At 43.4% G+C, this 14,613-nt stretch overlaps 2 protein-coding genes across 3 annotated transcripts in view; both read left to right on the forward strand.

Moving 5' to 3' along the window:
• Npsr1 (neuropeptide S receptor 1) overlaps nt 1–14,613 on the forward strand; it is a 406,607-nt gene that overhangs the window by 205,705 nt on the left and 186,289 nt on the right. The window lies entirely within an intron of this gene.
• The window catches only part of Dcbld1 (discoidin, CUB and LCCL domain containing 1), a 70,195-nt gene that overhangs the window by 47,778 nt on the left and 7,804 nt on the right, over nt 1–14,613 (forward strand). The window contains exons 7-8 of the mRNA XM_032910102.1: nt 7,569–7,702; nt 13,841–13,881. Coding sequence (XP_032765993.1) covers nt 7,569–7,702; nt 13,841–13,881 — 175 coding nt within the window. The remainder of the gene's footprint in view (nt 1–7,568; nt 7,703–13,840; nt 13,882–14,613) is intronic.

The following is a 14,613-nucleotide window of genomic DNA, read 5'->3' on the forward strand; positions in this document are numbered from 1 at the left end:
GGTGGGAGGGTTAGCCCTCTCTTGTGGGTGTAGGGGTGGGAGGGTTAGTCCTCTCGTGTGTTAGATCTGAGTGCTTATCTGCAGGTGCTGGCATGCAGTTTCCTTGTTTCTCACCATCTCCTTGGCACCATGGCACCATTTGCTTTTGCTTTTCTTTTGTTTTTCAAGACAGGTTTTCTCTGTGTGGGCCTGGCTGTCCTAGAATTCAATCTGTAGACTAGGCTGGCTTAAACTCATAAATCCATCTGCCTCGCTTCGCAAGGGCTGGGTTTAAAGAGGAGTGCCCCAATGCCTAGCTACTGTTTCTTTTTGGAAGTTCCTCTCTTTACAGAAGCTGGTTACAAACCTTCCATGTATCTGTTAGGTACTTAGCTACCCCTAGGATGCTTTCTGCTGTCTTTTCATATTTATATATTTATTTATTGGGAGAAAAGCTCTCATCAAGTAGCCTGGCAGATCTGGAACTGTATAGATCAGATTTGCCTGTTTCGGCACCCCCGTTGTCTCCCTGTTGCTGGGATCAGAGACATGCACGGCCATACCCAGCCTTTTAAAGGCTGTGTGTGTGTGTGTGTGTGGCATGCCCTATGCATACAGGTAACTGTTTGCAATGTGGAGGTCAGAGATCAATTTCAGGAATTCATTCATTCTTTCCATGATGGGATCCAGGGACCAAACTCAGGTGGTGGCAGTTGCCACACAACCCTTTTACGTACTGAGACATCTTGCTCACCCATCTCTCCTGTTTTCTGTGGATTAGGAATCTGATCAGGGTTTGTCTGGGTTCCCACTTCAGGATCTCATAAGGATAGAGCGTAAGTGCCAGCTGGAGCTACAGCCCCTCTCTGTGGCTCCTCTAGTGACAGGTCAGCTTCTAAGCTTGCAGTGCTGGACACATTCCGCCACTTGAAGGTTATTGGACAGAAGGCCTTGTATTCTTGGGTCGTGCCTGGTGGTGCTGCTGTTCTTGCCCTGTGTCCTCCTCACACGGCTGCATGTGTCCCTGAAGCCAGCAAGAATCACTAGGTAAAGCATCTCGTTCTGAGATACAGTGGAGAAGTGTGACATCCCACTTTTTTGCTGTGTTCTATGAATTATTAATAGGAGAATGTCACAACTTCCTGTCTTCAAGGGGTATTAGCAGGAGGCAGTTCCTAGGGGTTATTTTAGAACCTACTCCATGGCCGTTTCCTCTTAGGAAGTACATTCGGTGTAAGGAATCTTTTTTGGGAGGCTCTTTGCAAAACTAAAGCATCCTGTACATCAAGAAAACAGAATCTGGAAAACTAATCACTTTGAGGGGTCATCGAAGTAGAAGCATTCAGACTCGAGAGAGATTGTAGCATTCGGTTTGTTCGTTTGTGCCAGAATCCCTTGTAGCCCCAGGCTGGCCCTTGGACATTGTGTATCTAGGGCTGGGCTTGAGCTCCTGGTCTTCCTGTTTATCTTCCGAGCACAGGATGACTTAGCTTGTTGAGAATATGTGATCTTAACGAGACCATTACAGAAAAGGCATCACTTCACGCTTCAAAAAGCAGCAAGCAGCGGGATCGAGGGCTAAGCATCGTAGGGATGCCAGTTTCAGCTGGATGAAAGGACTGCATGGAGTGCAACGTGGTGTTCAGAGGAATATGTAGATGCTGCAAGCAGTTGTTGGTGATAGTACGTGTGGCGTGAGTGGGATGGGGGCAGAATGGATCTGCAGAGGCATACAGTGACGAACTTTCAAGGGCCTTTTTGAGTCTTAAGGGTCTGAGTTCTGCTTCGTCTGACAATGTAGCCATCGGGGCTATGTCTGTTTTCAGTGCCGACAGCAATGTGGGCTTTGGGCTTCTCCTTACGATCTGACCACACAGACGGCTCCCTTCACCACCTGTCCAGCTTTCGAATAGTGGGCGCATCTGCTTGTCAATGGCGAATGTCACTTAACCAGTTTATTATTATCATTGTCTCTTCTGTGTGTGGGGGCCTCTATGTATCATGATGCAAGGGGCGGTCAGGGGACAGCCTGTGGAAGTGGCTTTTTCCCTTCACTGAATGGATTCCAGAAACTGAATTCATCTTAGTCACTGTTGTGTTGTTTAGAGACACCATGGGCCAGGGCAACTCTTAGAAAAGAAAGCACTTAATCGGGGCTTGCAGTTTTAGGTTTTATTATCATGATGGTAAGCATTGGTGTTGGACTAGAAGCTAAGAAAGATGTAGTGGGGTTGTTAGGGTTTAAATCTCGGCCCATGCCCAGACAGAAAATACTAAGACACCATGGTTCCACGTGGAGATGTTTAGTGAGAGAAGAGGAGAGGAGAGGAAAGGTGGCCGACCATGGGCACATGGAGGGGAATGGTGGGGGCAAGAACAGAGAAGAACAAAGAGCAAGAGGGAGGAGTAAGAGAGGGTAAGAGAGAGTAAGAGAGTGAGGAGGGGCAAGCAGCCCCTTTTATAGTGTCAGGCACAGCTGGTTGTTGCTAGGCAACTGTGGGGCTGAGCATACCTGGCTGTTCCCAGGTAGCTGTAGGGGTGGAGCTTAGACAGAATATCACCATCCCCACCATCCCCGTTTTGGTTTAATTAAAAAGAAAAATTAGAGGCAATGGTGAAGCTTGCTTTGGGGCGACGTGTCTCTAGGGAACCTAAGAAAAATGGGTATGGGGATGTTTGTAATAACAGTGGGTGGCATGGGCTTTGGAGATACTTAGCTTCACTTCCTACTCCTTCTAATCCTTTCAGACAGTGTCATGCCCTGTTGATCAAAACATTCAAATGGGCCTACTGGGGCAATTCTTATTCAAACCACAACTGAGCTTAAGCAGTCACCTGTGGGAGCTCAGTGGGTACCTTTAGGACTGAGCCATCTTGCTGACCTTAACTAACTCACTTTGTCAATCCATTGTTCTCAAAAAGTATTCAACCAACTGTGTAAACATGAGCTAAACAAGGACAACAGTAGTAGACATGCCAATGCGGCCAAGGAAGTGCCCACGAGACCTGAGCTTTATTCAAAGAACTACAGGAAACTGAGAGCAGATGAAAAAGTCTTCTCCATAGAAGAACACACCAGTTGATTACTTGATTCCAAGTGACAAGAAGCGTGAATAGCATGATACAGAATGAGCAGTACACACACACACACACACACACACACACACACACACACACACACACACACACACACACACACACACAGAGTAATCATTAATGAAAAGAAAGGCTTCAAATTTGAACTACAGCAAGGAGAGATATATGGGAGAGTTTGGAGGGGAAAAAAAAGGAAGGGAGAAATTATGTAATTATAATCTCAAAAATAAAGATTATTGAAAACTGAGAAAGTAGAAGAATACCCCTGGATTAGGCAAAAAGGGATGGGGTGGGGGGAAAAAACTAGGGAAAAAGGAATAAGTGTTTCTAAATAGCTACAATTTACTTTCCATGTTTCCTAAAAGCCCTATAGGATATTACCTGATTAGAGAAACATGTTACAAATCCACCAATACACAGACTACAGGAACTGTTAGGAAGCACACGGGGACAAGCCACATGATTGGTGGTTAAATTTATTTCATTTCGTTTTGTTTCTTTGAGATCATGTTTTATTTTGAGGCTAGAGAGGACATTCAATTCCCTGTGTAGCCCAGGCTGGCTTTGAACTTGACTCCCTTGCCTTCTTCCCCCCAGAGCTTATGTTGCAAGCGAACACCATCGAGTATGGCCCTGGAATGTATTTTGTAACTTACCATCTTGCTACTTAAGCACATGCCTTACTTTCGTTACACTTTACTGGCATTTTTAGTAAAAGCTTTATTAACTGCAAGCGAAATGCTTTTTCTTGGACTTTTTATTTTACTTTGTATTTATGTATATGTCTACATTTACATATTTGCACATGTGTACGGTGTTACCTTTAGAGCCTCAAAAGAGGGTGTCAGATCCCCTGGAGCTCAAATGCCAAGGACCAGCATTGCCTTGGAGAGGGGTTCTGAGGAAGGGGAGTCTGGGAGTGGCAAAACAAATGACTTAAAGTCAAATCTTGGATCCAAGCTGACAGCCTATGTTCTGCCTGAGATGGTTTTCCAGACAGCTTGCTCTCTATGTTCTATGCTAGATAGTCCCTTTAAAATAATTTCATTGTATTTACTGATTGATTGATTGATTGATTGATTGATTGATTGATTATTGTACTGGCTACTTTTGTATATCAACTTGACACAAGCTGGGGTTATCACAGAGAAAGGAGCCTCCCTTGAGGAAATGGCTCCATGAGACCCAGCTGTAAGGCATTTTCTCAACTAGTGATCAAGATGGGAGGGCCCAGCCCATTGTGTGTGGCGCCATCCCTGGGCTGGCCATCTTGGATTCTATAACAAAACAAGCTGAGCAAACTACGGGAAGCAAGCCAGTAAGCAGCATCCCTCCATGGTCTCTGCATCAGCTCCTGCCTCCAAATTCCTACCCTGTGTGAATTTCTGTCCTGACTTCTTTTGGTGATGAACAGCAATGTGGAAGTGTAAGCTGAATAAACCCTTTCCTCCCCAACTTGCTTCTTGGTCATGATGTTTATTGCAGGAATAGAAACCCTGGCTAAGACTATTATAATAATAAAGTATCCATTTATTATTATTGGGGGGCGGTGTCAGTTTTTTATTTCTGTGATGAGACATCATGACCAAGGCAACTTAAAGGAAAAGGTATTAAATTGGGTGTTTGCTTGCGGTTCATGACCATCATGGCAGTGAGTGTGATGGCAGACAGGTATGTTACCCGAGAGTTTGCATTTTGAGCCAACGGCCATGAAGCAGAGAAATATCTAGTTAGAAATGGTGTGGACCTTTGAAACCTGAAAGCCCTGCCCTATAACATACCCCTTTCAACAAGGCCACACTTTCTAATCCTTCCCCCAAAGGTTCTACCAACTACAGACCAAATATTCAAATGTCTGAGCCTACGGGTGCCATTTTCATTCAAACCTCCCCAGAGTCATGCTTGACACAGCGTGAGTATAGAGTTCAGAAAACATTGACCAGAGTTGATTCCCTCACTGGCTCCCGGGGATTGACGTCGGGTCCTCGGATTTGGTGGCTAGATCCTTTACCTACTAGGTCATCTCACCACCATTTCCCCACCATTTTTAATTTTTAATTTTTTGAGATTTAAAAAAGTAAAAAAAAAAAAAAAACCAAACTTGTGTGTGGATATTTTACTTCCATATATTACGTGAGAAGAGTACCTGCAGAGACTAGAGGAGGACTTTGGATCCCCTGGAACTGGAGTTAACCAATGGCTGTTAGCTGCCATGTGGGTGCTGGGAATTGAACCTAGGTCTTCTGAAATAGCATCTTTCCAGCCCTCCTACCGACTTTATGGGTGTGGAGGAAGTGAGAATATGTGTGCGTTACAATGCACACTTGGAGGTCGAAGAAGAACAAAAAACAACCTCAGGTCTGTCCTTGGTTTTCGCCTTGTTTGAGACGGTCTCTAGCTAGCTTTCCAGAATCTGGTTTCTGAGGGTTGGGGATTTAGCTCAGTGGTAGAGCACTTGCCTAGCAAGCACAAGGCCCTGGGTTCGGTCCCCAGCTCCGAAAAGAAAAAAAAAGGATCTGGTTTCTGCCTCCCTTCCCGTCCTCGGCATGCTAGGATTACAGACACTGCAGTGTCTTAGCTTTACATAGGTTCTAGGTGTCTGAGGGCTCCGGTTCACACATTGACACAGCAAGTGCTTTACCAGCTGATACATTCCCCAATCCTGTTTTGTTTGCTGAGAAAGAATCTCAGGTAGTCCAGGCTGGTCTGGAAGCAGCTAAGTAGCTGGAGATCACCTTGAACTCCTGGTCCTCCTGCCTCCCTTTCCTAATTGCTGTGGTTACCAGTGTTTTGTTTTTTTTTTTTTTTTTTTTTTTAACCATAAAGTAAGCTTCGTAGGAAGACAGATTCCGGGAAGTTTTTTTTTCAATGCAAGATGGGTCTCCACTGTGGGTTATCTTCCTTCTAGGGGACAAAATTATCCTATGTTCCCTGTTCCTAAAGAAGGGGACAGTATTATCTGCATTTCTATGGATATTCTCTTGTGTTATATGTTCTGTTTGTAACAACAATATCACTTACTGCAGAACAGATTTTCACTGCCAAATCTCAGGGGAGAAATATGAAGTCTCTTAAGAAAAAAAAAAAACCATAAAATTCCTTGGTGCTGCTGCAACTCCAAGATAATTGGTTACAAGGTAATTGGTTAGAAAATGGTATTGTCCATTGCTTCTGCATGTGCTATAACTGAGATTTGAGGAAACGTTCCCATTGAGACTCAGGTAATCAATGTTGCCATGAAGTTAAGAACCACTTAGGTCCAGTAATTAAGACACAGTGGTGGGGTTGGGGATTTAGCTCAGTGGTAGAGCGCTTGCCTAGCAAGCGCAAGGCCCTGGGTTTGGTCCCCAGCTCCGGAAAAAAAAAAAAAAAAGGAAGACACAGTGGCATGACCCTCTGTCTTCTTGGTTTCGGTATTAGCTGTATGGAAGCCTCAGAGCACACAGCTCAGCTTTATTTATAGTTACCTTTTTGGCCAGAATGCCTAGTCTGTCTGTCTATTGTCTTCTCCTCCACATCTATTCCTGGGGACCTTTGAACCTGGTCACCCCATAGTTCTTGTCATTCCTTAACTTCCTGTCAGAGCCAGTGTCACCCTCTAACCTGTCTTAATCAGAGCCAGCCAGTTGATCTTGCTTTTGCCAAATTTGTCTAAACAGCATGTAGCTGGGGCTGAAGGCTCCCATGAGCCATTAGCCCAGCAGTCACAGGTTTTTGGACTCACTGAAAGGATTCTGAAAATGAGATGAATGCTGGGATCTTTGTTTGTTTGTTTGTTTGTTTGTTTGTTTTCTGGATCATTCCACATGGAACTTGCTGTTCCATTATAGCAGGTGTCAGCCATTTTAGTTTTGATGTTGTATCAAATCAAAGAATTAACATGAAGCTCAAGTACAGAAGGTTGAATAGTACCTAGGTTGCCTTGTTTAAGACTGTCTGCTTGTAAGCCAAGTCTAAGGGACAAGTCCATTATCTTTCTCTGCATAACTGTCTACCCTGAACTCAGCGGCTTATGAGCATGGTGAACGGTTTTGACAAATGGGTTCTTTGGCTCTGCGAGTCTGAAATTGCTCTGCTGCTGAAGAGTCCTTGTGGCTTCACTAGCGAGCATGTCAGTTAGCAGGGCCTCGTGAATTGCGGCAGAACAAGGCAAACTCCTTGACTCGTTTAGATTTTTGCAGCTAGGAGTTAACATAGGGCTGTGGCCACAAGAGCCATTATTCACGGGGCCTGAGTACACTGTGAATGACTAAGCCAGCAAATCTAATCCCAGCACTCCAGAGACAGAGGCAGGCAGATCTGTGAGTTCAAAACCAGCCTGGTCTACATAGAGAGTTCCAGGATAACCAGCACTGAATAATGAGACTCTGTCTCTAAAGAAAACAAAACAAAACTAATGAACACCCCAAACAAACGAAAGTAGAGAGCAGAAAATTCCAGCTTTGTTTTAAATATGTGAGTGCTGAATAATAATGATGTCACTCTTGTTTCAGACCTCTTTATTGTGCAAAGCTGCCATCCATGCAGGGATCATCACAGATGAACTAGGTGGCCACATCAACCTGCTTCAGAGCAAGGGGATAAGTCACTATGAAGGAATCCTGGCCAATGGTGTGCTCTCCCGGCAGTAAGTACTTTGATTGTGTTCTGAGAGGAGAAAGCTCTGAGGCCATAATTGATCAGCTTGCAGTTCTGAAGGGACAGCAGGGGTGTTTTGCCAAGTGGCAGTCAGCTGTGAAAATATTTGTGTTATATGGGGGCTACCAGGACGGCTCAGCTATTAAAAGTACCTGTTGCTGTACCAGAGGACCCAAGTTCTATTCCCAGCATCACACTGGCAACTCACAGCCATCTGTGATGCAGGTTCTAAGGTGCTTTCTTCAGGCACCAGGCATACAAATAGCACACATAGATTAAGGCAAAACACTCAGGTAATTAAAAAATAAAATAAATAAACTCTTTAAAATGGGCAAGAGTTTCAACAGCATTTATAGTCTTTATGTGGAAAATAAGTGTAGTAGCAAGAGAGCTTTCTGGTTATGTGGGCACGTAAGTTAAAATGGCAGATGTCTGAGCCCTGGGGTGGGAGAATTCTTGCAGTTCCAGCTGCACGTGTGGGAGAAAATTAATGCTTATTCCTTTTGGGTTTTTATAGTTTCAGGAAATGACTTAAGTTAGCTCCAGTTTTACTTCATACTGAAGGGAGCAGGGAACTGAAATATTCGTAGAACCACCGAGTGCTCCCTACCTCAAAGATTCCCGGGGAGTAGAAAGGGGGCTACAATAAATGATAGATAAATAGATACATAGATACATACATAGATACATGGATAGATACACAAATAGATAGATAGACAGACAGATACATAGATACACAGATAGATACATAGACAGACAGATAGATACATAGATACACAGATAGATGATACATAGATAGACAGACAGATAGATAGATAGATAACATAGATACATAGACAGACAGACAGACAGACAGACAGACAGACAGACAGATAGATAGATAGATAGATAGATAGATAGATAGATAGATAGATAGATAACATAGATACATAGACAGATAGATACATAGATAGATAGATAGATAGATAGATAGATAGATAGATAGATAGATAGATAGATAGATAGATAGATAACACAGATACATAGACAGACAGATAGATCATAGATACACAGATAGATGATACATAGATAGACAGACAGATAGATACATAGATAGATAGATAGATAGATAGATAGATAGATAGATAGATAGATAACATAGATACATAGACTGACAGACAGACAGATAGATAGATAGATAGCAAGCAATGGCTTTTATTATGCGTTAGCATCTCAGTACGATAGTTGTTTGCTTCATGGGGCTGGGGTATGTAAATTGATTTAGACATTTCAAACTAAGCTTTGTATACATTCGGATACCCTTGGAGTTTAGGAGGTGTGGAGAGCTGTTACTATAGCCTAATAACAGGCTGCTCCAAGGTGCCAATACCCACACACCTGAGAGCAGTAATGTGTGTGGAGAAGGAGGCTCCCTGAAGATGGGTAGTTAGTGAGGAGGATGTGCTCCTGGAACCTTCCGGTCTCTCCCTTCCCCATACATACCCTACCCTCACCATTCCTATCCCAACACTCAGTCTTCCCTGTACTCTTGTCAGTCCCTGGAAATGTTTCCTTTGACTATGATTGTGTTGTGAACAACTTTCCACAGTTTTAGTCCCAAGGATAAGTATAAGGCTCGGGACACAAGCAGCACACACTTCGTGATCTATATGCCACGTGACAGTCTTTAGCCTTACTGTTGTACCCTCGTCCCCTTTTTACTTATCGTTCTCTGCTGGCTGTGAACACGTGGTCCTTCCACTACCACTCAAGTTCTTGGATTACAAGTGTACACCCAGTTTATCCAGTGCCGAAGATCAAACCCAGAGCTCTGTGTATGTTGGGCAAGCACTCAACCTCCCAGCCACTCCACTAACATCCCAGACCTCTCTTGCGCACAGGAAGCTCAACTTTCATTGTTCTAGCCTTGTGTTGGATATCATTTGACCCAAGCTAGTCATCTGAGAGGATGAAGAAAATGTCTCCATAAGATGGCACTGGGGGCAAGCCTTTGGGGCATTTTCTTAATTAGTGATTGGTAGGGGACCGCCTAGCATATTGTGGGTGGGGCCATCCTTGAGCTGGTGGCCCTGCGTTCTGTTAGAAAACAAGCCGAGCCTCCGTGGCCTCTGCCTAAGCTCCTGCTTTCAGGTTCCTGTCCTGACTTCCTACAATGATGAAGAGTGATGTGGACGTGTTTCTTCCCCAACTTGCTTTTGGTCATGGTGTATCATCACAAAAATAGGAACCCTGACTAAGGCAGTACTCATTAGCGTGTGGACCATCTTGCTTGGTAGGAAGTCCATTACAAGTATGTGTGGTGTCCTAGCATTTGAGAGTCTAAAGTCAGAGGATTGTGAATTCCAGGCTAGCCTGGGCTGTATATACCCAGACCCACTGTCAGGAAACCTGGGGTTAAGAGATCACTTTATCAATAGTAGATAGGTTCTCAAGTCAGTGTAGGTTGGATTGAATCTGATGTCATTTTGAGAAAGAACATAATTATATTATAGTTTAACAAAGGTGTGGGCCAACAACATGGCTTTTATAGGAAAATGCATTCTGCGTCTTTGAAAGAAAAAGAAAAAATTCACTTCAGAAATTTCTAGTAAAGACTGGGTCTAAAATTCTTTTCCAGGTTGGGGGCTTGGCCCAGGTTCCTGGCAGTAGGGTTTAGAAGGAGCACCTGGGGTTAGGAGAGAAGTTGGGTATGTGACGGCCATGAGAGAAGACACTCATGGAAAATGGCAAAAGGGAGGAGCAAGGCTTAGGGGAGACAGAGTCAAAGGCTGAGGAAAGGAGCCAGAGAGCCGTGGAGATGGATGTCAGCTTGTCGTGGAGCCAAACAGGCAACTGTCCAGTGGCTGAGGAGAAAGAAGAAATCCACTTGGGGTGGAGGTGGTTGCCGGTAGAAGCGTTCTCATCTGAGAGGTCTCATCTAAGGCAGGTCAAGCCTTGCTGGATGTGACAGCAAAGATCGTCCAATGAGAATAGGGTGTGTGTTGCACACAGCACTGGGGACTTAGATTCAGTGCCCCCACCCACCGTGAGGTCCCATTCGCCTTTTTGTTTTCCAGGTAGGATTTTAAGAATGAAGAGACCACTGAGTGTTCTTTTCTCAGAGATACATTTTTTGTTTTAAGAAAGGGTCTCAGCCTAGGCTAGCCTGCAGCTTACTCTAGCCAGGCTGGCCTTGAACTCCTACTTCCTCTTTCCACTGGCCTGTATCACCATGCTCAGCCGGATGCTTCTAGAGACTGATGTCATCGCTGAAATGAATGAAATTATACCATATATACACTTTCCTTTCTTCCTTTTCTTTTTTTTCCTTTCTTCCTTTTCTTTTTCACATTATTTCTTTTCTTTTCCTTTCTTTTCTTTTTTCTTTTCTTTTTTTAACAGTTTGCCTATGTAGCGCTAGCTTGGAACTTGTTATGTAGACCAGAGGTCTGCCTGTCTTAGCCTCCTTACTGATGAGATTAAAGATGTGCACTGCCACACCCAGTAATACATATGTGTATACACAAACTACATATACTTAAGGATTTTTTTTCCTATTTTTTATGTATATGAGTGTTTTGCTTGCATGCATGTATGTGCACCATATGAATGCCTCAGCCCCAAAGAGATCAGAAGTCAGCGGACCACCTAGAATTAGAGTTACAGAAAGCTTCGAGCTACTCTGTAGTTGCTGGGAATTGAACCTGGCGCCCCTGGAACAGCAAGTGCTCTTAACCACGGAGCCTCCTTTCAGTCTCTCTTGTCCATACATATATGTTTATTACGTACATAACTGCCTCAAACTTTGGAAGATTGAAGAGAAAGACAAGAAAACAGTTGAGTAAAAAAGTGAGTTTCTTTCTCTCGATTACCTATGTAGCAATTAGACTTAATGCATAACTATAATTTTGAGAATAACTTGAAATTAAATCTGCATAACAAAGATGTACATAAATGTCAATGATTCACAGCTTCTAGGGAATTGGTGGTTTATCGTTATTAGTTATTTGAACAAATTTTCTTGTTTTTTTTGTTTTGGTGGGAGTAGGAAGCCCAGAATTATACCCAGGAGTGTACTTTTCTCCTTGTGATTCCTGTTCTGAACAGGGATTCAACTGCATGTGAACCCAGTCCCCTCTGCTTGTTTAGATCCCAGATCTTCAGGGAGCAGCTGTTTTTGTCTGTGATGTTTTGCCCTTGGGGAACCACCGAACTTGCGGTCATTGAACTTCTGTTCCCACAAACGATGGCTTGGTATTCAGGAAAAACAGCACAGAAGGAAGTGTTGCAGCTGAGGAAGAAGGGGTCCCTAAAGCAAATATCCAGACTCTGCTGGGACTCATCCGGGGGTCAGGCCACTTCCTCGGTTTGAGTAGGCCAGAATGGAATCAGGAAGAAGGACTGACCTCATCCAGCGGAGGAGGAGAAGGAGGAGGCTCTGACCATCAGAAGAGAAAGCCTTTCCTTTGTGTTTACCTCAGATTGTTCCAGACTGTCTGACTGTGGAGCCCCGGGGGAGGCTTCTTTCTTATTCCTGTAATTTGATGGAATTTGTTTACCCTACTGTCCTCCCCTAGGTGGTAGCTTTTAAGGAGAAGGTTTGTCTACTCTTAGTGTAACTCTGTTCCATTTAGTTAGTTGGACAGAGTGAAGTGGCCACCGGAAGCCAGCTGATAATGGAGAAAAGTCAGCAGAAAACCATTAGCAGGACCTTCCATCCCTTGGGTCTGCGCTTTTGAATGAAAATTTCATTTTATTACACTTTAAAAGTGTGTGTGTGTGTGTGTGTGTGTGTGTGTGTGTGTGTGTGTGTGTGTGTAAGTTAACATTTCCACACTTGTCCTCTCTAATTGACAACAAAAATATCAAAGTCAGTATGTCAGTGCCTCATGGCACTGAGAACAAGTGTGAGTGTTCATGGTGGTATGATCACTGGGGGCCATGTTTCCTGTGTAATGCCTATGTTGGGGCATTAGGAGAAAGAAAATTTAACTAAGAAGTAAAAGAGAGGCTCTTGATGAATTGTAAATTTATTCCCAATGGTATGTACCTTTTCCAGAGGGTTCTCAAAAAGGACGTAAGTGATTGAGGTGCATGACATGGAATTCCCAAATAATCAATACAAATATTAAGTTTGGAGAAAAAAAAACTACCGTAAGACCCCAGTTATACCATGTACTGAACCATATATATATAATGTGTATGTATATATAATATATATGCATATATATGTATATGTGTGTGTGTGTATATATATATAAACCAAGGCCTTTTACCAGCATATCACAGGAATGCCTGCCTGTCCATATTTACTTTAATGGTACACAAAGAGTTTGGTTCGGGATGAACTTGGGGTACTTGCAAGAGAATGGACCTACAGATCATCATATTCAGCAAGATTATGGAGACCCGGGAAGATAAAGCTGGGACAAGAGGAATATGGCAAAGCTGCAGCTATCTAGTGAGGTCTAGGAAAGCCCAGGCTATACACCAAGCTGCTATCTTGGTATAACTAGAAGGGAGATGTGCTGGTTGGTTCTATGGGAGAGGGGCCTCAGTTGAATTGCCTAATCAGATTGGCTTGTGGGCACGACTGTGGGTTATTTTCTTGGTCGATGACTGATATGGGTGGGGCCAGCCCCGGGCAGGTGGTCCTTTGTGGTGTAAGAAAGCAGGCAGAGCAATCCCATAAGCAGCATTCCTTCACGTCCTCTGCCTTACTTCTTGTTCAGGTTTCTGTCGTTAGTTCCAGCCTTGCCTTGGTGATGGAGGCTGAAAGTGAAGTAAACCTTTTCCCCTCCAGAAGCTTGTTTGCCACAGTAACAGAAAGCAGGCTAGGATAGATGACTGTGGGTCAGGGAAGCCATGGAAAGTTTGGAATGAGGACGGTGGAGAGTAAATACAAAGTAACCTTGTGCACATGTGTGAGAATGTCATGGTTAAATTAGTTTAATTTGTGCATACTGTTACAAAAGGTTTTGTGTTTTAATTTATGACAGTTTTTAAGTTAGCCCACCCTTGAAGATGCTGGTATAAATGATAGCAGGAGGGCATCAGGATGGGGGGGGGGGTGTATGAAGCTGTCCTGTGCTAGTGTCTATCAAAGCAACTCTCTTACATGCCTCCTGTTTCGTCTCCTTTATTTCAGTGGTTCTCTGTCAGAAAAGCGATTTCTGTTTACATCCCCAGGTAAGGATCATGCTTTTCCTAAGTTTATTGTTTAAAAGTCTACAATGGGAATTTAGTCCTGCAAACCCCAGGACTATGTAGAGTTCTGTAGTTCAAGAATTTTCTGGCATATGGGTTTATTGTATTGTATTGTTTTGTTTTGTTTTGTTCTGTTTTGTTTCCCGCTTGGTTGTCCTGGGTCTATCTTTGCTAGTATATCTGGTGCTAGTATATCTATATCTGGTGCTATCTTGCCTACCTCAACGTAAAGGCAAGAGGGTCAGGACTTCAAGACCATCCTCGGGTTAAATGTTATTTAATGGGGTGCTGGTGGCCCATGCTTTTAATCCCAAAACTTGGGAGGAGAGGCAGGCAGACCTCTGTGAGTTCAGGGCCAGCATGATCTACAAAGTGAGTTCTAGGACAGACAAGAGTTCACAAAGAATCCCTGTCTTGAAAAACAAACAAACAAAAAACACCCCCACAAAACCCTACTATTTAGCTGCGCATAGTAGGTGTTCAACTTCAATCCCAATACCTCCTTCTAAGAACAAATAATAGTAAATGTGTGCATATATGAATACATACATACATACATACGCATATATACACACGTACCACAATAAGCTGTAGCATGCTATACATTTTTCATTTAACTTTAAATTCTGAGTATTTTCCAAATTACTATATATGGATATGCCATTAATTAACCACTCCCCTCTACAATGTTTAGATTGTTACATTTTCCTGAAA

The sequence above is a fragment of the Rattus rattus genome, chromosome 8, assembly GCF_011064425.1.
Source record: "Rattus rattus isolate New Zealand chromosome 8, Rrattus_CSIRO_v1, whole genome shotgun sequence".
NCBI lineage: Eukaryota > Metazoa > Chordata > Mammalia > Rodentia > Muridae > Rattus > Rattus rattus.